The sequence below is a fragment of the Schistocerca serialis genome, chromosome 3 (genome assembly GCF_023864345.2).
Source record: "Schistocerca serialis cubense isolate TAMUIC-IGC-003099 chromosome 3, iqSchSeri2.2, whole genome shotgun sequence".
Classification (NCBI taxonomy): Eukaryota; Metazoa; Arthropoda; class Insecta; order Orthoptera; family Acrididae; genus Schistocerca; species Schistocerca serialis.
The window spans coordinates 974,765,027-974,789,031 of NC_064640.1; the positions used below are offsets into that span (position 1 = coordinate 974,765,027).

The following is a 24,005-nucleotide window of genomic DNA, read 5'->3' on the forward strand; positions in this document are numbered from 1 at the left end:
ACTAAACAATTGTAGTTTTTTTCTATTCCGCAATCGGTTATCTCTATCTCAATGCCTGCCATTTTGACATTCATACGATGATTGTAAGGAGGGAACGTGTTATGATCTTCTGTGGTGAAACAAGTTTGGGAGACTGAATTCACTATTTCGGCCTTCTCTATGTTATCTTGCATTTCATTGCCAATATGTTGACTGAGTGAATGAATAGATGATTTTGAGCCACTTACTGATTTTACATTTGACCCATACCTCTTAGGGTTTTTACTCAGATCGGTTGACAGATTTTTACCTTCAAAGTCATTGAACATTTCTCTCATTGCTCTCCATATGCTCATTTTCACTTCATTCAGCATTTGTTTGTCAGCTATGTTTTTTCTTCCCTTGAATCTGAGATGAAGTTCTCTTTGTTTACATAGCAGTTTTCTATTGATTTCAGCTGATTATCAGCCATCATCGGTGCTTTCAACGTGTATGTTCTTGAGTAATAACCGATGATGGCTGTTAATCAGTTGAAATCGATATACAAAATTGCGACTGGTTGCTGCTTATTTGGTAATCCATTTCATTGCCTGATGACGATGACGGCTGCTGCAGCATGTGGCAGGCAGACATCGTCGAGTAGCTGCGGAGCTGATGAGGGAGCAGGTTGGCATGCCATCCCCCTTCTCGTGAGAGGCTGTAGAGCAGGACTGGGTATTGATATCTCCTTAGCGACGTGCTCATTGAGGTCAGCGGTTGACGTTGGAGGCGTCAATGGGGCCGTTGGAGGCGTCAATGGGGCCGTTGGAGACGACGGTGCAACACCTCTGGCAGAGACAGCGGCGGCTGCAGCATCAGGTGCAGTGGAGGCTGCACTGGCGATGACAGTCGAGAAGTGGGGGTGGAGGTGGGAACCTCAGGCAGTGATGTGCCAGGCAGCACCCCCACTGCGTCACAAACCAGACCATGTGCAACACAGGAACAGGCATTGGTATTGGTGGGGGGGGGGGGGGCGGAGGGCGGGGGAGGCAATAGCCCTCTGGAACAGACCCCGACATGCGCACCCGCAGCTGGTCGAAGGGACCGGACATCTGCCCGTCGGGAGTGTAGATGACACACAGGTGGTGGCCCCAGCAGCGCTCATTGACGGCAGGAACAGAGTTCATCTGGTGTCTGAAAGCACGAGCGCAAACAGGCATACATAGCTGGCATTGTCACAGAGCCAGCGATGATGGCAGATTCGGTGTCAGATGCAGCAGGTGGAGGAGGGTTCATGATTGGCATCCGTGTAGCAGCACTGCTCGGCCCTTGTTCCCCACCACAGTGAAACTGTACAAACTGGAAGAACGGTCTAAAGCAACTTAGGAAGACCTGCCAGATACATACTTCTGCACCTGAGTTTTAAATGTCCAAACCATGAGTTCAGCGTCACCATTAGATCGAGGATGAAACGGCGGACCTGTGAGATGGCGAACTCTGCTAGCCTGACAAAAAGATGCAAATTGTCGAGAAACAAACTGGGGACTGTTATCAGTAACCATGGTATATGGAATTCACTCAAGTGCAAAAATCTTGGACAGGGTTGAAATAGAGGTCTCCACGGACGTGGACAGACAACACTCCATGTAGGTAAGGAATAGGCGTTCACTACATTGAGCCACAGGTGATTTAGGAAGGGCCCAGCAAAATCAATATATACACACTGCTCACGGATTCTACGGTGTCAGCCGGGGAAAAAAGATACCTGTGGGGCCGCCTGTTCCTGAACCAAGGTTGCCCCAAGTTCTGGAAATCAGGTTAATTTCAAACATATCAGGTAAATTTGGAGGGGGGGGGGGGGGGGACCACACTGGAAAAATCTCATTTTTGTCTCAGTAGATGAAATGGTTTGTTTACTGAGATGTCATGCATTGTCGCTGGCAGGGCGCAGCTGAGAATGTGCACCACTTCCCTACGCCCCCATTCTTACTGCTTCTCCCTTTCCTACCACTCCCCTCAGCTTGCAGTCAGTGTTGCCACAATTTCTTGCTGCTAGGCCAGAGACCACAGTTGATGGATTTCAGGAATTGTGACTGTCTCACCACAAGTACATTGTACAGTGCGCTGTTTTATAGACATTTTATTTATAGAAATAGATTTTGGCACTTCGAAAGTAGTTTGCATATTAGAAAGTATGGATGATAAGAAGCAGCAAACTGTGGCAGTCGCTGGCAGTTTATATGCTACATACTCATATATTTCTCGAAAGAAAAATTACACAGTACCTGTAAAATAATAGACATAACACAGTGGGTAATAATTGACAATAAGAAACATAGTAGAACCAACATTTTATTGGTGGTCACCTATGGTGTTGGTTTACACAACTCTTCCGTGCCTTATACACTTCTTTCAAGAGGCCTACTTTTTTCTGAGGTTATTTCTGAAATCAGTGAAGACATTTTAAATTTGTCTTGCGACTCCAAGGAAATGCATATTTTGTACTATTGAAATAAAATAACAACAGTGGTCTTAATGAAACACACATATCATTTGGATTGCTTTTTCCATCTAAAAACAGTTCATTGCAAAAGATGTTGATGTTAGTAAGATTTTTGCTCACAGAAATACAGAAGACCTTACATGTTTTTTGTCAACTTATGTCTTTACTTACCTGTTACATCTCAAAATTTGTCAGGAAAAAATGCTAAAAGTTGTCTGGAAATCAGGGATTTCACTTGGGGAAACTTGTGGCAACACTGTGAACACAGTGAGTGCAAGCAGCAAAAAGCTGTGTAATGTCCCCATCTATGTCCAGCCAATACGCATGCCAGTGGGCCACAGCTTTGGTGTGAGAGGTCCCCCAATGACTGACATGCAGAAGCCGCAGTAAATCATGGTGTAGGGAGGCGGGAATCACAACCTCGGGAGGAGCATCCTCCATAGCTAACAAAAGAAACCCATCAAACACAGAAAGGCGGTGCTGGACTGAGAAGTAATTATGCATCGATCCGAGGCATGTCCTGGGGGTTTTCTGGACAACTGTGCTGCACAAAAGAGAGGACCTGACTAAGTACAGGATCCACGGTGACAGCCGATGCTATTGTGGCACTGGTGATGGGAAAACCATTGACCACATTCTGGTTGTCAATATCTAAATAGAAACAAAGCAACTCATCAAGATCACACAATGGGTTTGGTCCGATTGGCAGGTGAGGTAAGGCATTGGCATTGACATGTTGCACCATAATGGGCCTGATAATAACAGGAGAGGAAGAGAGCCCACTGCTGCAAATGATGCGCTGCCTTGTCTGCCACAGGAGCTGAAGGGTTAAAAAGAGCAATCAAGGGATTTTGGATCCTATCTAAATGGAATTTAGAACCATACAAGAAGACTTGAAATTTCTTGAGCGCAAACACAATCGCTAAAGCCTCCTTTTCAGTCTGAGAATACTGCTGCTGAGTCTTAGAAGCATAAGCAATGGTTCTGAATGACCTGCCTGTGTATTTGTGTGCCAACACCGTGCCAACACACAAGTTAATAAACAATTTGTTTGGGAAGATAGTCATTGTAGAGATACAGTATATGTCCATTGGTACTACTGTGTCTGCCATGTTTTAAGAGGAGTTACACACCGATGCAATGTGGCCTTTCTTTCAACAGTTGCAAACAGCCCAACACTTAGGTCACACAGCATGCTGATGTTGGATGAAGCTGTATGGGCAAGACGGAAGGGGGAGGGGGGGGGGGGCATGCAGTCACTGTTGTGACGTGGCCTCTTGCTGCTGTGGCCATAACTGATGCCCCATGTGATGCTGAGTTGAAGTTTGTACTTCTACAATGGATTTCCTGTTATCCTGAACACTTGCAGCATGCCTAACAATGGTTGACTGAGCAGCTTCCAGTACCTTCCCCCCGTGCAACAATCTGATCACAATATGCTATATTGGGCACACTTGTAAGTTTCGGATTTTCACCTTGAAGTGCTTTTTTGCAGACTTCCCTTTCTGGGGGCAGGCGAATAATAACGTCACAAACCGTGTGATCAGCATAGGATTTGTGATGGGTACTAGTGACAAATTCACAAAGATAGTTCAACCCACGTAATTCTGAAGTCTAGGCTTTGTAAGATTTGTTTGGACATTTCTGACAATAGTAAAATTCTACACACGTTTCAATGACATGCATTCTGTCACAGTAATAGGTTCAGAGAAGCTTGCACATTTCATTAAATGATAAGCTGGCGGTTGTTGCAAAGGCACAAGTTGGCACAACAACTGATAAAAGCACGACAAAAGCCAGGAAAGAAAGAATCCCTACACAGGTTTGCATCTCCCACGTGAAAAACCTGGAAATGTTGGTGTAACCGTGTCTCATAGGAGTTCATGTTATAACCTTTAATCACTAATAAATTGCATGGATATACAAATGTAGAAACAATAGCTGGTTACATGCTACCAATTCCGTATCGGTCATTCGACTGCCGTGCCGTGACATGCGGCCGGCGCCGTTCGTAGCTAGGTGGCGCTCCCGCGCTCAGGCAAGTTGCGGAGCGCCTCTATCGCCGTTTGCGCGTACTGACGTGGTGGCACTCTTAAATGTCGTGGCACTGTCACAACACTTTTCCCCCCTTGAAAAAAAACACTCACTTCCTGGGATACATGGACAGCGCAGAGACATCCATGGCCTCTTGGGAGGCCCCGAGAAGATCCCGCGGAGAAACACGAGAGTACGGTCGAAAATGTCGAGGACGGAAGCCCGTGCGTGGAACATGCCTCCTGGACGAGATGATGGGTGAAAACTCCGGAGCAGCATCCATTGGTGTCGTGGACCTGGCGGTGTGCTCCAGCGAGATGGGTCCCGGAGAGGGGTCCCGGAGAGGGCGGCGTCGCGGCTGGGACTGGTTCCGGCGGACTCGGAAGCGGTAGCGACGTCGGCTGCAGCAACACGCACGGGAGATCGGCAGCAGCAACAGGACTGGCTTCTCGGGCTGGTGGAGGCGAAGGAAGGGGCGGTGGCACCGGCGTGGCCACCACTCGTGGGCGCATCTGGTCGTAATGGCGAACAACCATGCCGTCATCCGTACGTATTTCACAAAGCCGGCGGCCGCGAAGAGCCTTGACCACCCCTGGAATCCATTTAGGGCGAGATCCATACCCTCGTGCCCACACGTCAGCGCCCACCAAGTATTTTCCCACACGAGGGGACACAGTACAAGGCCTGACAAGGTGAAGCAGGTGCAGTAGAGTGCGCGGTTGGCGGCCAGGCAAGAGTTCAGCAGGGCTGCGATCACCCAGAGGCGTGAAGCGATAAGAACTCAGAAAATGCAACAGAGCATCATCTGTGGAAAAATCACTAAGGAATTTTTTCATCTGGCTTTTGAAAGTGCGGACAAGGCGCTCGGCCTCCCCATTCGATTGCGGATGGAAGGGCGGTGCTGTAACATGATGAATCCCGTGTCCAGTACAAAAATCACGGAAGGTCTGCGAAGAGAACTGAGGGCCATTGTCCGTGACGATCGTGGATGGAAGACCTTCTAGCGCAAAGATTTTGGACAAAGCCAGTGTCGTCGTCGCCGCAGTGGTGGGCGACGGACATCGAACAACAAACGGAAACTTCGAGAAGGCGTCAATCAACAGCAGCCAATAAGTGCCGAGGAAGGGGCCGGTAAAGTCAGCGTGCACCCCTTCCCATGGCTGCGCCAGGTCAGGCCACGGAGAGGGCATTGTATGGGGTGCAGCCAGTTGTTGAGCACACTGACCACACGCAGCGACCATGTGGGCGATGTCCGAATCAATACCGGGCCAATAAACGTGCCTGCAGGCCAGGGACTTAGTCCGAGAAATCCCCCAATGGCCTTCATGCAACAGTTTGAGAACATCTTTGCGAAGAGAGGCTGGCACCACGACCCGTGGAGATGCGCCACCCGTGGCCAGAAGAACAACACCATCATGAACAGAGAGACGAAGGCGCAAGGCATGGTAGTTGCGAAGGGGATCCAATGCCCGGCCCTTGGTCCTGTCCAGCCAACCCCGTTGAATAAAACCGATCACCTGATGCAGGACCGGGTCCCGCGCAGTAGCCGACGCGACCTGCGAACCTTTAAGCGGAAAACCCTCGACCGCACAACGTTCTGCCTCATCAATGTGGAAACAGAGTAGTTCATCTCGATCGAAAACCGGGTCGGGGCCCATCGGCAAACGCGACAACCGCATCAGCATTGGCGTGCTGGGCCGTGGGGCGATAGTGAATCTCATAGTGAAAACGAGACAAGTATAAGGCCCAACATTGCAGGCGGTGAGCTGCCTTATCCGGAAGCGATGCCGATGGGCTGAACAGAGAGACCAGCGGCTTGTGGTCAGTGATGAGGTGAAACTTAGAGCCATACAAAAAAAATGCTGAACTTTTTTAGAGCATAAATGGTAGCAAGCGCCTCCTTTTCGATTTGAGAATAACGCCGTTGCGCATTGTTGAGGGTCTTGGAAGCATAGGCGATGGGTCATTCCGACCCATCCTCATACCAATGCGTGAGAACAGCCCCTAGGCCATACTGGGACGTGTCAGTCACCAGAACCAAGTGCTGACCCGGACGGAATGTGGCAAGACAAGGCGCCAACTGCAAATGAGCCTTCAGGCAGACAAAATCCTGCTCACACTCGTCGGACCAACAGAAAGGAACGTTTTTGCGTAACAGCTGATGCAGAGGATGAGCTACCGCCGCCGCGGATGGAATGAATTTGTGATAATAAGCAATCTTGCCTAGAAACGCCTGAAGTTCTTTTACCGTAGACAGCCGGGGTAGAGCGGTAATGGCCGCAACATGCTGACGTAGGGGACGTATACCCTCACGGGACAAGTGGAAACCAAGATACACGATGGAGGGTTGGAAGAACTGTGACTTGTCCAGATTGCACTTCAACCCAGCCGAATGCAGAACCCAAAACAGTGAACGCCAATTGCAAAGGTGCTACCCAGTGGAGGCCCCTGTGACAACAATGTCATCCAGATAGTTTATGCAGCCGGGAACGGAAGCCGTGAGCTGTTCCAAAAACCGCTGAAAAATGGCCGGCGCGCTAGTGACGCCAAACGGTAACCGCTGGTACTGATACAACCCACAAGGAGTGTTGATGACGAGAAATTCCTTGGAAGACGCATCCAACGGCAACTGATGGTACGCCTCCGATAAGACAAGTTTGGAAAAGAACTGGCCCCCAGCGAGCTTGGTAAATAACTCCTCAGGACGGGGAAGAAGATAAGTGTCAATGAGGCTCTGAGCATTGACAGTGGCTTTAAAATCACCACACAATCGCAGACTCCCGTTTGGTTTAGAAACCACCACGATTGGCGATGCCCATTCGCTGGAGGTAACAGGAAGGAGAATCCCTGAAGCTGTTAACCTGTCTATCTCAGCCTTGACAGGTGCACGCAACGCCACCGGAATAGGGCGTGCCCGGAAAAACTTAGGGCGAGCTGTAGGTTTAAGAGTAATGTGGGCTTCAAAGTCCTTGGTACGACCCAGACCAGCAGAGAACACAGATGAGAATTCAGAACCCAATCCATCCAGCTGTTGATACGGAATATCCTCAGATATGATGTGCACATCAACATCAATGGAGAACCCGAACAACTGGAAAGCATCATAACCGAACAGGTTTTCAGTGCCCGCATGATCCACCACATAAAACGTGAGGGGCCGAACAACAGACTTGTAGGCAGTGGAAGCATCAAACTGGCCAACGATAGGAATTTTCTGTTTATTATAAGTTCTCAGATTTCGCGTAACTGGAGACAAGGGAGGGGAGCCCAACTCCAAATACGTGTGAGAGTTAATGAGAGTTACTGCAGAGCCAGTGTCCACTTGCATGCGAATGTCTTTATCCAGAACACGAACAGTAACAAACAACTTATTTGTTTGAGAAAGCACACAGTTAACATTCATGTCCGATGCCTCGTCCTCGTCGACAGGAACTTTAGGGGACTGACACACAGAAGCAATGTGGCCTTTTTTCCTACATGAATTACACGTGGCCCAACGTTTTGGACATGCAGCACTGTCATGCTGTACGAAACAACGTGGAAAAGAAGGAAGTGCGGAACGAACTTGCTTCTGTGGTTGCTGTTTACGCTGCGAGCGTGGTGGCCCAACGCAACGTTGTTGATGCGAGTGAACCGCCGTCACATCGTCGGTCCCCTAGGAAACAGGCAAATTGTCCGTGTCGAAAGTGGTCTGTATAGCGCCTACATCACACCACGCGTCTATTTGCGCACCAGCAGCGTGAGACACTTCAAAAGATTGAGCAATGCTTAGAACTTCCAACAGCGACGGGTTTGGCAGTTGTAAGGCACATTGCCGAACTTCTTTATCAGGAGCAAGCTGTAGAATAGCATCCCTAACCATTGAATCTGCATAAGATTCATGATGAGTGTCCGTGACAAACTGACATTTCCTACTCAGACCGTGTAGTTCCGCCGCCCAAGCCCGGTAAGATTGATGGGGCTGTTTACGACACCGGTAGAACGCCACGTGGGAGGCAATGACGTGGGTGTTTTTTCGGTAATAGTTAGACAATAAGTCACACATTTCTTGGAAGGACAGAGAGGCAGGTTCCCACAGCGGGGCTAACTGAGATAGCAGCTGATAGATCCGTGGGGAAATCCAAGATAGAAATAAAGACTTACACATAGGATCATCGACAATGCCGAAAGCCAAGAAGTGTTGCCGCAAACGCTTCTCATAATCCTCCCAGTCTTCAGCAGTCTCGTCGTAAGGAGGGAGCGGAGGCGGAGAAGAGGAAGACAGACGATGAGTAAGTGACGTCGACAACGCCTGAATAGCAGCTGTTAGCTGTGTTTGCTGTTCAATGAGCGCTTGCATAAGCTGTTCCATGTCTGCCCCGACACGAACACACAAATCCACAACGCAGGAACGAAAATATCCGACCTCGTCGCCAAAAAGTGTTATAACCTTCAATCACTAATAAATTGCCTGGATATACAAACGTAGAAACAATAGCTGGTTACATGCTACCAATTCCGTATTGGTCATTTGACTGCCGTGCCGTGACATGCGGCCGGCGCCGTTCATAGCTGGGTGGCACTCCTGCACTCAGCCTAGTTGCAGAGCGCCTCTATCACCGTTTGCGCATACTGACATGGCGGCACTCTTAAATGTCGTGGCACTGTCACAACAGTTCAGTCTTCAGCCAATTTGTAATAAGCCAGAAAGGGCAATGCGTACACCGATGGGTGAGTGACCTGCTATGAACAAGCAGGTGCCATTTGATTGAGAGCGGTGGTGAGAGCCTACTGCTGTTCCACAAAAACTTGTTATTGGGCAGTGATATGTTAGAGTATTTCTTCCATTGAGATTATTGTCATGTGACTTAGCACTGACACCAACATGTGGAGAAAGCGTAACCATAACTCGTTGCCAAGTTTGCTGTAGCAAGAACAAACAAGATTTATGGAACAAAGTTCTTTATAGAGCAATACGTAAGATACAATGAAGTACGTGTTGTGCATAGCATTGGACATGTTGAGTGGACAACAGTAATACAGGTTACAGAATAGACCAAGCACTCGTTTGTGATCATTTAAATACACTCCTGGAAATGGAAAAAAAGAACACATTGACACCGGTGTCTCAGACCCACCATACTTGCTCCGGACACTGCGAGAGGGCTGTACAAGCAATGATCACACGCACGGTACAGCGGACACACCAGAAACCGCGGTGTTGGCCGTCGAATGGCGCTAGCTGCGCAGCATTTGTGCACCGCCGCCGTCAGTGTCAGCCAGTTTGCCGTGGCATACGGAGCTCCATCGCAGTCTTTAACACTGGTAGCATGCCGCGACAGCGTGGACGTGAACCGTATGTGCAGTTGACGGACTTTGAGCGAGGGCGTATAGTGGGCATGCGGGAGGCCGGGTGGACGTACCGCCGAATTGCTCAACACGTGGGGCGTGAGGTCTCCACAGTACATCGATGTTGTCGCCAGTGGTCGGCGGAAGGTGCACGTGCCCGTCGACGTGGGACAGGACCGCAGCGACGCACGGATGCACGCCAAGACCGTAGGATCCTACGCAGTGCCGTAGGGGACCGCACCGCCACTTCCCAGCAAATTAGGGACACTGTTGCTCCTGGGGTATCGACGAGGACCATTCGCAACCGTCTCCATGAAGCTGGGCTACAGTCCCGCACACTGTTAGGCCGTCTTCCGCTCACGCCGCAACATCGTGCAGCCCGCCTCCAGTGGTGTCGCGACAGGCACGAATGGAGGGACGAATGGAGACGTGTCGTCTTCAGCGATGAGAGTCGCTTCTGCCTTGGTGCCAATGATGGTCGTATGCGTGTTTGGTGCGGTGCAGGTGAGCGCCACAATCAGGACTGCATACGACCGAGGCACAAAGGGCCAACACCCGGCATCATGGTGTGGGGAGCGATCTCCTACACTGGCCGTACACCACTGGTGATCGTCGAGGGGACACTGAATAGTGCACGGTACATCCAAACCGTCATCGAACCCATCGTTCTACCATTCCTAGACCGGCAAGGGAACTTGCTGTTCCAACAGGACAATGCACGTCCGCATGTATCCTGTGCCACCCAACGTGCTCTAGAAGGTGTAAGTCAACTACCCTGGCCAGCAAGATCTCCGGATCTGTCCCCCATTGAGCATGTTTGGGACTGGATGAAGCGTCGTCTCACGCGGTCTGCACGTCCAGCACGAACGCTGGTCCAACTGAGGCGCCAGGTGGAAATGGCATGGCAAGCCGTTCCACAGGACTACGTCCAGCATCTCTACGATCGTCTCCATGGGAGAATAGCAGCCTGCATTGCTGCGAAAGGTGGATATACACTGTACTAGTGCCGACATTGTGCATGCTCTGTTGCCTGTGTCTATGTGCCTGTGGTTCTGTCAGTGTGATCATGTGATGTATCTGACCCCAGGAATGTGTCAATAAAGTTTCCCCTTCCTGGGACAATGAATTCACTGTGTTCTTATTTCAATTTCCAGGAGTGTAATACTGTTTCTTTGGCGGCTCACCAGAGTGTGCCAGGGACCCAGGTGACTTCTATAAGCAGGCCTGTGAGCTGTATAGACACACAATCACACGTCATTACTGAAGGTACACCAGAAAGTTGTCAAATGTGTAGTCCTACATCATCAGGTATGATACTCTGGTATGTATTTTCTCCTAGGAGATGATGTAATAATTATTTAAAAACAAAAAAAAGTGAATAGCAAAATGCTTCTGAATAGAGTGTGCTTGAGCAATACCTTTGGCTGTAAGGGGAAAAGAAATAATTGTAGCCCATTTATGTATGAGGTTCATTCAAATGAAACCTGGTCAGTCTGTCTACTTTTGCCTTACACGTAAGGTGGCGGCACCACGTAACTGTTGGTATGGCAGCACCATCTGTTGGTAGAGAGACTGATGCGTGTGCACCGTTTGATGTTGCATACCGCCAGTGTGGTTTCACGTCGAAGAGAAGGTGTTCGCACAAGTTATCATCCACTACTAAACGTGTAGGTGACTAAGCAGAAACAACGAGTAGTGAATGATGATTAATTGAAACCCTCAGCTGCCGACAGGTGTTGTTGATATACCTCAATGGGGACAGCTGAAATTGTGTGCCCCGACCGGGACTTGAACCCGGGATCTCCTGCTTACATGGCAGACACACTATCCATCTGAGCCACCAAGGATACAGATGAATAGCGCAACTGCAGGGATTTATCCCTTGCACACTTCCCGTGAGACCAACATTCGTAATGTTCCTAATAGATATTTGCCCATCCACTCATTACTCGCACTAGCTGAGGTGATGATTCCCGTAAGAGTTCAGGTAACCTGTGCGCATTCGCACAGACATAGGTCAATGCCTGGGTAGCCATAAATGGCCCAGCATGTGCTGACACCATCAAGGAAGGGAGGAAGGGGGGAGACATGATAAATCCATGCCGGCGGCTCCCATGGTAGTTCCTCAACATTGATCAGCTGGCCCAGAAGACAGCGGTACTGTCTGTGGGAGTCCTGGCTGATCGGTGGGTTCCAGGGCACAGCTTAGTCCAGCCTGCAGGGGAGTGGGTACCAGCTGTGATGGAGATGGGAACGATGGTTTTGCCTCCACAGGCATCTCAGTCCGAAAGCACTCAACCTCCGTCGATGATGTGGTGAGGAGGCCGGTAGTAGTGGTGGTGGGAGCTGGAAGTGGCTCTCTCATCACTAGTCATTGTTGAATCCGTCGCACATAACATGAGGGTGGATATTATAGCGGTAGCAGATAGGCTGGTGGGCAGGCCTGTCCCTGGCATGGTTGCGGAGGTGATGCTCAGTCGGCAATTGAATGGAAAGGGAATGGGGCATGTCACATTGTGGATGAAGCTGATTCCTGTGCCACCCCCTATTGCCAACAATGACACCTTCGGAATACCCGGGGTTCTGGCTGGAAATACGAGTCCAGGGTTGGGAGCTCACACGGTGGAATGGCACAGTGCATGGGCGGTGGGCACAGCAGGTCAATGAGGCTGCAGGGTCTCTGCCCATGTAAAATTTTGTCAGTTACAGGAGTGGATTGATAAGTGGTGAGGAAGCTGTTGAATGCTTTCTTGGAGTCAGCTGTCCTCATCATTTTGTGTTTTGAAGGTCCTGACCATCTGCTGGGATTCCAAATTGGATGCAGAATGGAAAGCGGCAATCAGGTGCTTGATCCCATTGCATTGACAAAAACCCTGGAATGCAGCCACTGTGAACTGAGGGCCAGTGTTGGAAACCACGATGGAAGGTGCCCCTCTATTGCAAAGATGATGGATAGGGCATGGATTGTAGCTGCTGTGATGGTGATGGTAGCCATCCATGTGACACAGAGAAAGTTAAAGAGAACACTGACAACTGTCAGTTACATTGCCACACAGCAAGGGGGAAAGTGCGTCTGTATTGGAGTGCTGTGTGGTGGGCTGATAATGGATCTCATAGGCACAGATAATAAGGAATAATGGCCACCATTGCAGCTGCTGTGCTATCTTATTAGGAAGTTTTGAATTGGGGCTATATAATGAAATGAGAGGCTTGTGATCAGTTATTAGGTGAAACTTAGTGCTATATAAATATTCTTAAAACTTCTTTTAGTCATGTATGATGACCAGTGCCTCTTCCTCAATTTGAAAATAATCTGTCTGTGTCACATTTAATGTTTTAGAGACAGACACAATGGACTGTTCTGTGCTGTCAGCTTATTCATGGGATAGAACTGCACCAATGTCATAACCTGACACAACAGTGGCAAGAGTTTGCCCAGATGGACACTGCTAAACAAGGGGCTGACCGAAGGTGCTTTTTGAGTTACTTGAAAGCATTGTGAGAATCTTTTGTTGTAATTTACTTTGCTGAGGTCTGACTGGAGTTGTTAGGGGTTGTCCCATGTGCTTGACGCTCAGATCAAAGAAACGACATTTGTCGAGACAACAATGCAGACTACTGGCTTTGAGCCACTCGAGCAACATCAGTATGTTGCACAGGTGCTTTTCCCACCTGTCCCTGGTAATTAGCAAGTCATCTATATAGTTATTACCGTTGAGAATACATTGGAGGATTTACTCGAGGTACCTGTGGAACATAGGAGTGCTTGTGACCCCAAATGGCAACCTGTTATAGTGACACATGGATATATGACAAATGATTTGTTAATATCTAGAAACTGCTATGTCAGTGAGATCTACCTTTGAAAATTAATGACCCTTCAGCCAATTTTGCCAATAATTCCTCCAGCCTAGAAATTGGATACAGATAGAAATTTGATTGAGTATTAATGGTGGACTTACAATCACCACAAATTCTGAGTAATCCATTTGGTTTCTTAAGTGACCCACTGTTAAGACAATACTGCTGATATAACTCCCAGACTTGGCAACATATCTAGTTCTGTTTTAACTTGTTCACGCATGGGAAAAGGCACTGAACAAGCTCTACAAAACATAGGTATTGCTGATTGCTTTAAGGATACATGAGCATGGAACCCTGTTACACAACTTAATGTAGATTCAAACAGTTGCTTAGATTATACACATGACATATCAAGTTCTGTGAATGGTATTGCAGTTGAAATGAAATTCACCTGGACCTGAATTTGAAACCCAAAAAGTGCAAAAGCATATAAGCCAAAAATGATAGTTTTCGTCCAAGAGTTGACTACTAGCAGGATTAGTTGCTGGACTAATTTCTATACTTAGATTGGACTTTGATCTGATTCCATAACAGTACTGACTGGCCATCATAAGTCACCACTCTGTGCTGAGGGGCCTCAGCTGTGGGGAGCCAGTGTGTTTGTATGTGTCCTCATTAATCAGAGATGTGGCTGCACCTGTGTCCATCTGGAAGTCTTTGATCACTCCATTAATGTTCAGTGGCAACATGAGCCTCTACATCCCAGCTGCTGCTACTGCAGGCACTGGCAAGATAGCATGCAGGCGCTTGTAGCCAATGTTGTTGACACATGTCGGATGAGGCAGACACTCACTAGTTGCCCCACTTTGTGGCATTTAAAACAGGTGATGTCACAGAAACGCAGTGACACCATTTATGCTGTGAGCCACAATCTTCCATGAACTTTCCTGGGACACTTTAGCAACAATAGGGAGAAATCGTTGCTGACCCTCCACTCACTTTGGGGCACAGTGATAGTGAACTGAGTGCTTCTGTTTTTGTGTGTCTACTGATAATTTAAGGGAGGTGGATCGCTAACTACTGAATCCCATGTTACAGGATGAACGGGTGCTCAGTGAGTCACATGATGATGATGATGTGGATTGGAAGTTATCAGTTGATCGTAGAGCACAACGGCAACTAATACTACTAACAATGTCGACACCAGAGGAATCGTAAAACATAGTTTGCACTGATGCAGTTTCTTTGTGAGCTTTGGCAGTCATTAACACATCACTTGAAGTGGGATCAAATTTCACTCTAATTTCTCCATCAGTCAAATCTAATTTCTCTGTCAGATAACAACATCAGAGTTTAAAACAAGGTTTTCAGGAAATTTTACACTTGTGTGCAAAGCCTTGCAAGTTAGCAGCCCATGCTGTGAATGAATGTTTGCAGACGTTGCTTAACGCACTGATTAATTTTAAGCCTAGCTGCAACTGCATGAGTTTGGTGACCATAGCAGTTAGCCAGCAAACCACAAATATCAGAAAAGCTCCTTCTAATGGTGTTTGAGTATGGGCATAGTTTTTGCACTACTTAATACATCTAGTTTTTGCACTACTTAATACATCTTATAACTAGAAGACAATGTGCAGTCTCACATTATGGGTCATTCACTTGACCTGCCATGCAGTGAAGAACAAAACCACATAAATAGACTTCCCAGATCTCATGTGCCACGTTGAAGCAAGCAAACTGCACAGGGGGAAGCTAGGAAATTCCAGTTGCAGACTGTTGTTGGTTTTGCAGTAGTCTCAATAGCTATTTTTGCTGCTGTTATTGGAATTCCCACCATTATTCATGCTGCTGCTGTTGCTCCCACTGTTTTTCGAGCTGTTGTTGCTGCCGTTGCCACAGATGTAGTTGCTGCTGCAGCTGCAACTGCTGTTGCCATAACTTTGTAAACTTGTTATCCATGTGTCACTGTGATAGTTGCACAATGGGAAAGCACTTGTTGCCACTTTTCCATCCTACTCAGCATAGGTAGAACACAGTTTATGATCATTGCGCTAGTGGTAAAGCAGAGACCTGCAGAACAAACAGGTGATTCTTGAGCTCAATGACAGCAGAACCCACAAAGTAAAAGGATAACCAAAAACAAGTCCAGAGCCTAACAAAGGCACCTTAAGCATGTACAAAAGTCCAGGGAGCAATCCAAGTCACAAACGTGAGGCAAGACCAAAACTGCTGTTCAATAGCACATTATTAAAGACTTCAAAGACTAGCGAGAGACGAAGTAGCAAGAGCCGGACTGTAGTATTTACTGGCATACTCACATCAGTGGCTAACTCTCCATGACTTGCTTGTGGCCGCAGCAGCACTTTGCAAGGGAGCAAGCTGTGGCCGAAGTCTGTAGCCCAAGTATCTCTGACGTGATCTCCCTATTGATACTCCGGTTGGGTGGTAAATCTGAATCACTTTAGAGACCACAGACAGAAGAAACAATAACAGTGAAAAAGGCATGGTTACATCTTTGTTGATGTTTAAGAATAAAGTGTTGCCAGTGTTAATTGGCAAATGCGTGCTGGAATTCTGATGCAACCTCTTTAAGATATTATATGAAGATGGTATCTGTTCTTTTGGACATGTCTGAAACCACAGATAGCACTGGTGATCTTGCAGCTCTTGAAAAATGAAATCCAGACCATCAGCTGCTTACAGGCATTGATAAATACCAACAGGGACAGTTGAAAATGTGTGCTCCGATCGGGACTCGAACCCAGGGTCTCCTGCTAACACGGCAGGCATACTATCCGACTGAGCCATCGAGGACACACAGGATAGTGCGACTGCAGGGACTTATCTCTGGTATGCTCCTCCGTGAGACCAACGCTTCCAACTTACTGTCCACACACTACATTTATAGTGACCCTGCCCACAATACTCATAACTCGTGGCAGTCAATCTACCAATTCCCGTAAGAGTTTGAGCAATGTGAGTGCATTGATATTTATCAACGCCTGTAAGCAGCCAATGGTCTGGATTTCATTGTAATTTCATTGTTCGAGAGCTGCAAGATCGCCAATGGTATCTGTTCTTTTGGACATGTCCGAAAGAACAGATACCATCTTCATATAGATAAGGTTTACCAGCCAATGATCTTCTTCAGTATGGATGAACTCACATTACTCAAACTCTTATGGGAATCGGTAGACTGACTGCCGCGAGTAATGAGTATAGTGGGTAGGGGCAATAAGTTGAAAGTGTGGGTCTCATGGGAAGCGTGCCAGAGATAAGTCCCTGCAGTTTCACTGTCCTCTGTGTCCTCGATGGCTCAGTTGGATAGAGTGTCTGCCATGTAAGTAGGAGATCCTGGGTTCGAGTCCCAGTCAGGGCACACATTTTCAACTGTCCCCATTGATATTTATGAACACCTGTAAGCAGCTAATGGTCTGGATTTCATTATAATTTCATTCTTCAAGATTTTGTCATGAAGACTATCTGCAGGATCTTTAGAGGTTCCATTGTAAGTTCTGACATTTCCAATCACATACATTTTTATGGATTCAGTTTCCAGCTCTTTGAAACTGACTTTCATGACACTCGGGTTGCTCCAAAATGCTCCTTCATCAAGCTTGCTCGATTCTCATATGTAACCAGTTGGTATTATTATTACCCTGTTAGTATAATTAGTTTGGACAAAATATGAAGGCAAGGTGAAAAGTTAGCAGCTTGGCAATGAAAGACTATTTTTGTTATTAAAATGCCTCTCTATTTTATTTATTTGTTTTACTAATAACATTTTAGGTCAGTGCATTTCAGTCATCCCTACAATGCAGTTCTGGAAGGTCTAGCAATTACCAGTCTATGGCTACCATTATCTCTTCGTTTGCCTCAGTATTTTCCAGCCGCAAATTTCTGTAGATTTAGAAATAACTGAAAGAGAAGTGATGTCTGTCTGGTAAATGGAGTGGATGTTCCAACAATCAATATTTTAAATCTGCTTTACCATTTACACAGCATCTTTTGGGGCAGATACACTGTCCTCGTAAATGAATGCCTTAGTATTCACCATTTATTGCAAGGTAAGCAATAAGAAAAATCCCTTTCACCTCCCAGAAAATGCTGGCAATTGCCTTTCATAATGCAGAGTGACTAGTTTACACCCACTGCTTTGATTGCTGTTTCCTTTCTGCTATCATGCGTTGATTCGTGTCTCGTGCACAGTAACAAATGAATGTACAAAACCAGTCAGATTTCTTTTAAATGGTCTCAAACACTGTTGAGAAATTAGTCTTCACATTTGCTTTTGACCATCAGTGAACAAAAGTGGAAACAATTTTGCATAACGTTTTCCCATAATTAATTTTTCATATAAAATCTGAAATACGTCTTGTTCATATGGTGTGAACTCTTTCAAACACCATTAACTGCTAATTGTCCACTACCATGTTCAGCACAGTATTAATATTTTCATCTGTGATTTCACAACTGTTGACAATTAGGATGTAGATGTAGGATGTAGAGTGTCATTAGATTTGACTGAATTTCCATTGCTGATACTAAGAACTTTGCCAACATAGTGTTCCAGTTTAGCTGTTTGAAACAAACACATGCTACGTGACTGTTTAAAAAAGCTGCACGAACAAAACTGTTCTGCAGCTCAAGTTGACACCTGCTTGTGTTACTCTACACTGTGAGTGTGTGGGAATGTTTGAAACGAATCCCACCTCTGCACCAGGCCAAGAACTTTTCACCTTTTGTTCATATTATACTCGTGTTTTCCATTATCACCAAAGGGACATGATTCTTCAAAAATAATAAATTATGTTGCAGATTGCAGTATGGTATAAATACCAATAGTGATAACATTTTAGGTCAATGCATTTCACTCAGAAGAAAGGTGGAAGGAGTATATAAAGGGTCGATACAAGGGAGATGCACTTGAGGGCAATATTATCGAAATGGAAGAGGATGTAGAGGAAGATGAGAAGGCAGATGACAGTGAGTGAAGAATTTGACAAATCACTGAAAGACTTGAGTCAAAACAAGGCCCTGGGAGTATATGACATTCTGTTAGAGCTACTTAGGAGAGCCAGCCATGACAAAACTCTTCCATTTTATGAACAAGATTTATGCTACAGGCAAAATACCCTCAGACTTAAAGAAGAATATAATAATCCCAATTCCAAAGAAAGCAGGTGCTGACAGGTGTGAAAATTACCATATTATCAGTTTAGTAAGTCATGCTAAATGCTAACACAAAGCCTTTACGGAAGAATGGAAAAGCTCGTTGAAGCCGACCTTGGAGAATATCAGTTTCGATTCTGGAGAAATATAGGAACATGCAAGGCAATACTGACCCTACAACTTCTGATAGAAGATAGGTGAAGGAAAGGCAAACCTAATGTTTATAGCATTTGTAGACTTAGATAAAGCTTTTGACAATGTTGACTGAAATACTCTCTTTCAAATCCAAAAGGTGGCAGGGGTAAAATATAGGGAGCAAAAGGTTATTTAAAATTTGTACAGAAACCAGATGGCAGTTGTAAGAGTCGAGGAGCACCAAAGGGAAGCAGTGGTTGAGACAGGAGTGAGACAGGGCTGTAGCCTATCCCTGATACTATTTAGTGTGTATATTGAGCAAGCAGTAAAGGAAACAGAAGAAAAATTTGGAATAGGAGTTGAAGTCCAGGGAGAAGACATAAAAACTTTGAGGTTTGCTGATGACATTGCAATTTTGTCACAGACATCACAGGACTTGGAAGAACAGTTGAATGGAATGGACAGTATCTTGAAAAGAAGATATAAGCAAAACAAGGATAATGGAATGTAGTCAAATTAAATCAAGTGATCCTGAGAGAATTAGATTAGGAAATGAGACACTATTTGAGAAGCAAAATAACTGTTGGTGGTTGAAGTAAGGAGGATAAAAAATTTAGACGCAAGAAAAGCATTTCTGAAGAAGAGAAATTTGTTAGCATCAAGTATAGATTTAACTGTCTGTAAGGCCTTCCTGAAAGTATTTGTATGGAGTGCAGCCATGTATGGACGTGAAACATGGATGATACACAGCTTAGACAAGAAGAGAATAGAAAATTTTGAAATGTGGTGCTACAGAAAAATGCTGAAGATTAGATGGACAGATCACGTAACTAATGAGGAGGTACTGAATAGAATTGGAGAGAGGAGAAATTTGTTGTTCAACCTGACCAAAAGAAGGGATCGATTGGTAGGACACATTCTGAGGCATCAAGGGATCACCAATTTAGTACTGGAGGGAAGTGTGTGGGGTGAAAATCATAGAGGGAGACCGAGAGATGAATACAGTAAGCAGATTCAGAGGGATGTAGGTTGCAGTAGTTACTTGGAGATGAAGAGTCTTGTACAGGGTAGAGTAGCATGGAGAGCTGCATCAAACCAGTTTTTGGATTAAAGACCTCAACAACAAGAACAACAACAACCTATTATGAGAATACTCAAACTGTGGCATCTGCCAGAGCAGAGGCTACTGTAGTTGTTCCTAGCAAACCTTGCTCTATTTCTGGAGGATACAACAACAAACTCAAAATATTAGATCACTTTATTAAAAATTGAACAGTCTGAAATATTTAACTTGGAAACAATCCAGGTTCACAGGAATGATAAATATATTTGTTACTGAACACTATGACTTTTATCATGTGATGCAGCACAAAATGATAGTCTCATCTCAATGTACCATTGCCTATAATGGTTGATACACAGTTCTAACATCTTATACAACTATCACTGCTGCATTTGACACCACAACTTTTTAATCCTTTCGTGGACCCTGGGGGTTATACTTACTACTAACTGTATTTCTTTACTGCATTTACGAGAATATGTCGTATCACTTCTGCACACTCCTGGCAACTAGCAGTAATCTGCTGCACCAGTTGTAGTTTCTGTTTGTTACTATATACAGCTCTTATTGTTGTGGGAATTATAAATCCCACCAAACAACGTTGTTTTAAAGGCCCTTGGGAAATATGGTTACCATCAAAATAGTTTCTCCAAGAGGCTTGGAAGATATACCTGCCACAAAATTTGTGTGTCTCTTGTGGATCTTGGGAAGCATACTTACCACCAATTTAATGGTTTTTCAAGGCCTTTGGGAATATGTCTTACTTCCTCTGAATGTGCCTGACATCTTGTAATAATACGCTGTATCGTGTGTATAAAAACTGCTACAACAGTCAGTTTCTGATTGTCATGAGCTCACTACTGTTGTCACTTGTGAAGTCAGAAAAGATTGCTTCATTTCCACAGTGGGAAATTGTTACATTTATCACCAAAATAACAGCTCACAAAAGAGCTGTGGGGGATAAACATGCCACCATAGTTTTTTGTCCTAAATCACAAAAATAAAATTATCCGAGAAATGAATATTTTATTTTTTTTGATTAACTTCACTGAGTCGCTACAAAAAATGTGCCTGCAAAAGGGTTAAAATAAACAGTACACCTCTATGCTAGTATAAGCTGATTTGTTGATGATTTGTTTGACATTGGTTCTGTTTTTTAAGACCTTTTTTTATGATGAGAATATGATACATATACTAATCTCATATTTCTCTGCAGTGGACTTTAAACCACTATGCAACTGTATTGATTGAGACTTTCCGTGGCATCCCTAAGTCAGTCCAGGTGAACACTGACAAGACCTCTCCACTTCCACTGAGTTATGCACTGACTGTAATATATTTGATAATGATGCACAGCTAATCTGTAACCTATGTACTTAGTTATTACATGTGTTGTTGCTTCAGACGTAACTTGTGTTTGGTGTTAAGCAGAAAAAAGGCAACAATTTCACTGTATACCTTATGATAATTTTGTTATCATTGAAATGTATGCTGATATAGAAAACTACCATTCGTGATGTAGTAGCTCGGCTACAGAACATTCAGTAGAGACTGATATGAGTAAGTCACATCTGATTTTTAACTATCTTTGGAATTAACTTGTAATGCAAAAATCTATTTTTTTCATTATTCTGGTTTACAGGATGATATGCAACTTGGAGAAAGTTTTCATTTTAGGCTTTTATAATTCTATAGATTAGGGTGTTACATCACTTTCTCTCCTTATATTTTTTCTTGGTCTTCTACAAGTTTTGCTTTTTAAGTGCGTTTTGTTGGTAATCTTTAATAATGTCATCTGTCACTTGTGGCACAGGGCCTACTGTGACCAAGCTTTCCATCGTGCAACAATTAACAGTTCATATTATTAACTAACACTGAATAGAGTAAAAACATGTAACTGGAAAGTATTGGAACAATTAAGCATGTTATGGTATTGTTTGTAAATGAAGTTTGATTGTTAAATGATAAATTTCTGTATTTGAAGCTATTGCTTAGAGTCTGTTTCTTTTCTTTGCAGTTACCAGAAGTTTACAAGGGGAAAGGATGTCAGCCGATATAGTGCTAATGACCTGGCTTGTATATTTGGAAAGAAGTACAGTTCTGCTAACAGTAAATCATCTGAGATACAGTATTCATACCACACTAATACAGTAAACATCTCCGAAGCTGATTCAGAGGATGGCGTGATTTCTGCTGAACAAACAGTTGGGCGGAGTTTAAATGTATGTGAAGAAAAAACTATTGATGACTGTTTATCCTCACATTTGCCCAAGCATAGGGTAAAAGGTGAACCTGGGTCTTACAGGCATGAAGATAAAGATGAGCAAGAGAAGCAGAATGATATTTTGAAAGAAATTTCAAATGTGAATGAAAATTCTGTTACAGGTGTGGATATAGATCAGGAGTGGAAAAGTGAAATTGAAGATAATTCTGCCAGTCATTCTTTGTCAGAATCTTTAGAAAAGATCAGGTTTAAAAGAAAGAGGAAACATGCAAAAGATTCACAAAACAACCAACAAGTCTTTACAGCGACCATGATTTCAAGCTCACAAATTGGAGTGAGTGAATGTGATACTGTGGCCCATGAGGGTGAGGAAATGGATAAAAATGAGGAGGACAAGAAAAAAAAGAAAAAGAATAAGAAGAAAGACAAGAAAAACAAGCCAGTGGTAGAACACGAGAGTGACAAAGAAGGCAGTAAAATATTGATAGAAGAAGTTACGGAAGTTACGTCAGATGCTGAAGAAATTGGAAACAAAGATTCTGAAAATGCCAGTATGATTAGTGAAGCTGACACTAGAGGCTCTAAGATCAAGGTAAAAAATGTGGGTAAGCCACATAAAACTCAGATTTCTGAAGGACATAAAGGGCCCCCTGAAATGAAGAAAAGAAAGAAAAAGAAAATGTGTTCACAGTCTCTTAATGAATCAGATGTGGTGGAGAACATTACATCTGAGATTGTCAGTCCATCATCTCCAGACAACAGAGCTGGGGTCAATAATATTCAGAGATCAATAGGTTTCTACAGTGAATCAATTCCTTCTTACAAAGAAGAGCCCCATCAGTATGACATCAAGAGTGCTTTGAAGCCTAGAAAGGCCATTAAGAAACAACACAGTAAAAGCATGGATTTTGGTTTCAAAGGTTCTAATTTGGATAGAATCTTGGGATATGGGAGTTTGAGTGTAGCCTTAAAACATGCTAATAAAATAAAATAAAAAATTATATTGCAACAAGTGTCAGAGTAAACTAACTAGTCTACCTAAATACTAAAACTCTTGGATCCTGTTTGCAAGTTGTGATACACTCATGATCTCAGTTTGCTGGTTGACAAACAGTGAAATGTGACACACTGATCAACCTGGATATTGTATTTTAAATTTTATGTAAATTCTGAACTATATTTTTTGCATTGTAATAAAAGTGTACATTTTACATATAAAATATGTGTTGTTTGTTATGGATTTGCACAATACATAGATTAGATTGGCTAAAGTGCATTAGAATTAACAAATACCAACTATAATGTAAGGAGTAGGTTTTGATCATGTTAAGTCTCCAAAGGCCAATGATGACAGAAAATGTGCCATACGTAAATTGAGAAGTTGTCTCTGTGAATAGAACAGCTATTAATAATTGAAAAGCACACGTTTGCTTTTGTTCTGCAATATTACTTTTATTGTATTAACCAGTTTTTGGCTTACAAGGCCATCTTCAGACATTTACTGAGTATTGTCACCAAAGAAGTTACAATGTTTGCAAACAACATTGGAAGAAACCTACAATAAGTAACATCTTTGACAGTGTGGTGGTAATGCAATGAAAAAGCAAAAAATTTAACAGTAAATAAATAACAGTGGAGTAGACAGGGAAACCTTTAAGACAAGATAGGAACAGCATGCCTGCATAACATTTTCTATTAATAAACAAAACTAATAAAATGAAATTACTACCATCAAACAGGGTGATTTCGGACGGTTTTTTCGTTATTTTGATTGTAACTTTCGT

The 24,005-nt window shown here is 44.4% G+C and overlaps 1 protein-coding gene and 1 non-coding gene across 2 annotated transcripts in view; both read left to right on the forward strand.

Annotated features, from left to right (window-relative positions):
• LOC126471406 (PIN2/TERF1-interacting telomerase inhibitor 1-like) overlaps nucleotides 1–23,443 on the forward strand; it is a 100,037-nt gene extending 76,594 nt beyond the window's left edge. Inside the window, exon 4 of the mRNA XM_050099534.1 lies at nucleotides 22,015–23,443. Coding sequence (XP_049955491.1) covers nucleotides 22,015–23,215 — 1,201 coding nt within the window. The 3' untranslated portion in view covers nucleotides 23,216–23,443. The remainder of the gene's footprint in view (nucleotides 1–22,014) is intronic.
• Trnat-ugu (transfer RNA threonine (anticodon UGU)) lies at nucleotides 16,932–17,006 on the forward strand. Its single transcript has one exon. It is a non-coding gene; the product is annotated as a tRNA-Thr (tRNA).
• Nucleotides 23,444–24,005: the final 562 nt, after the last annotated feature.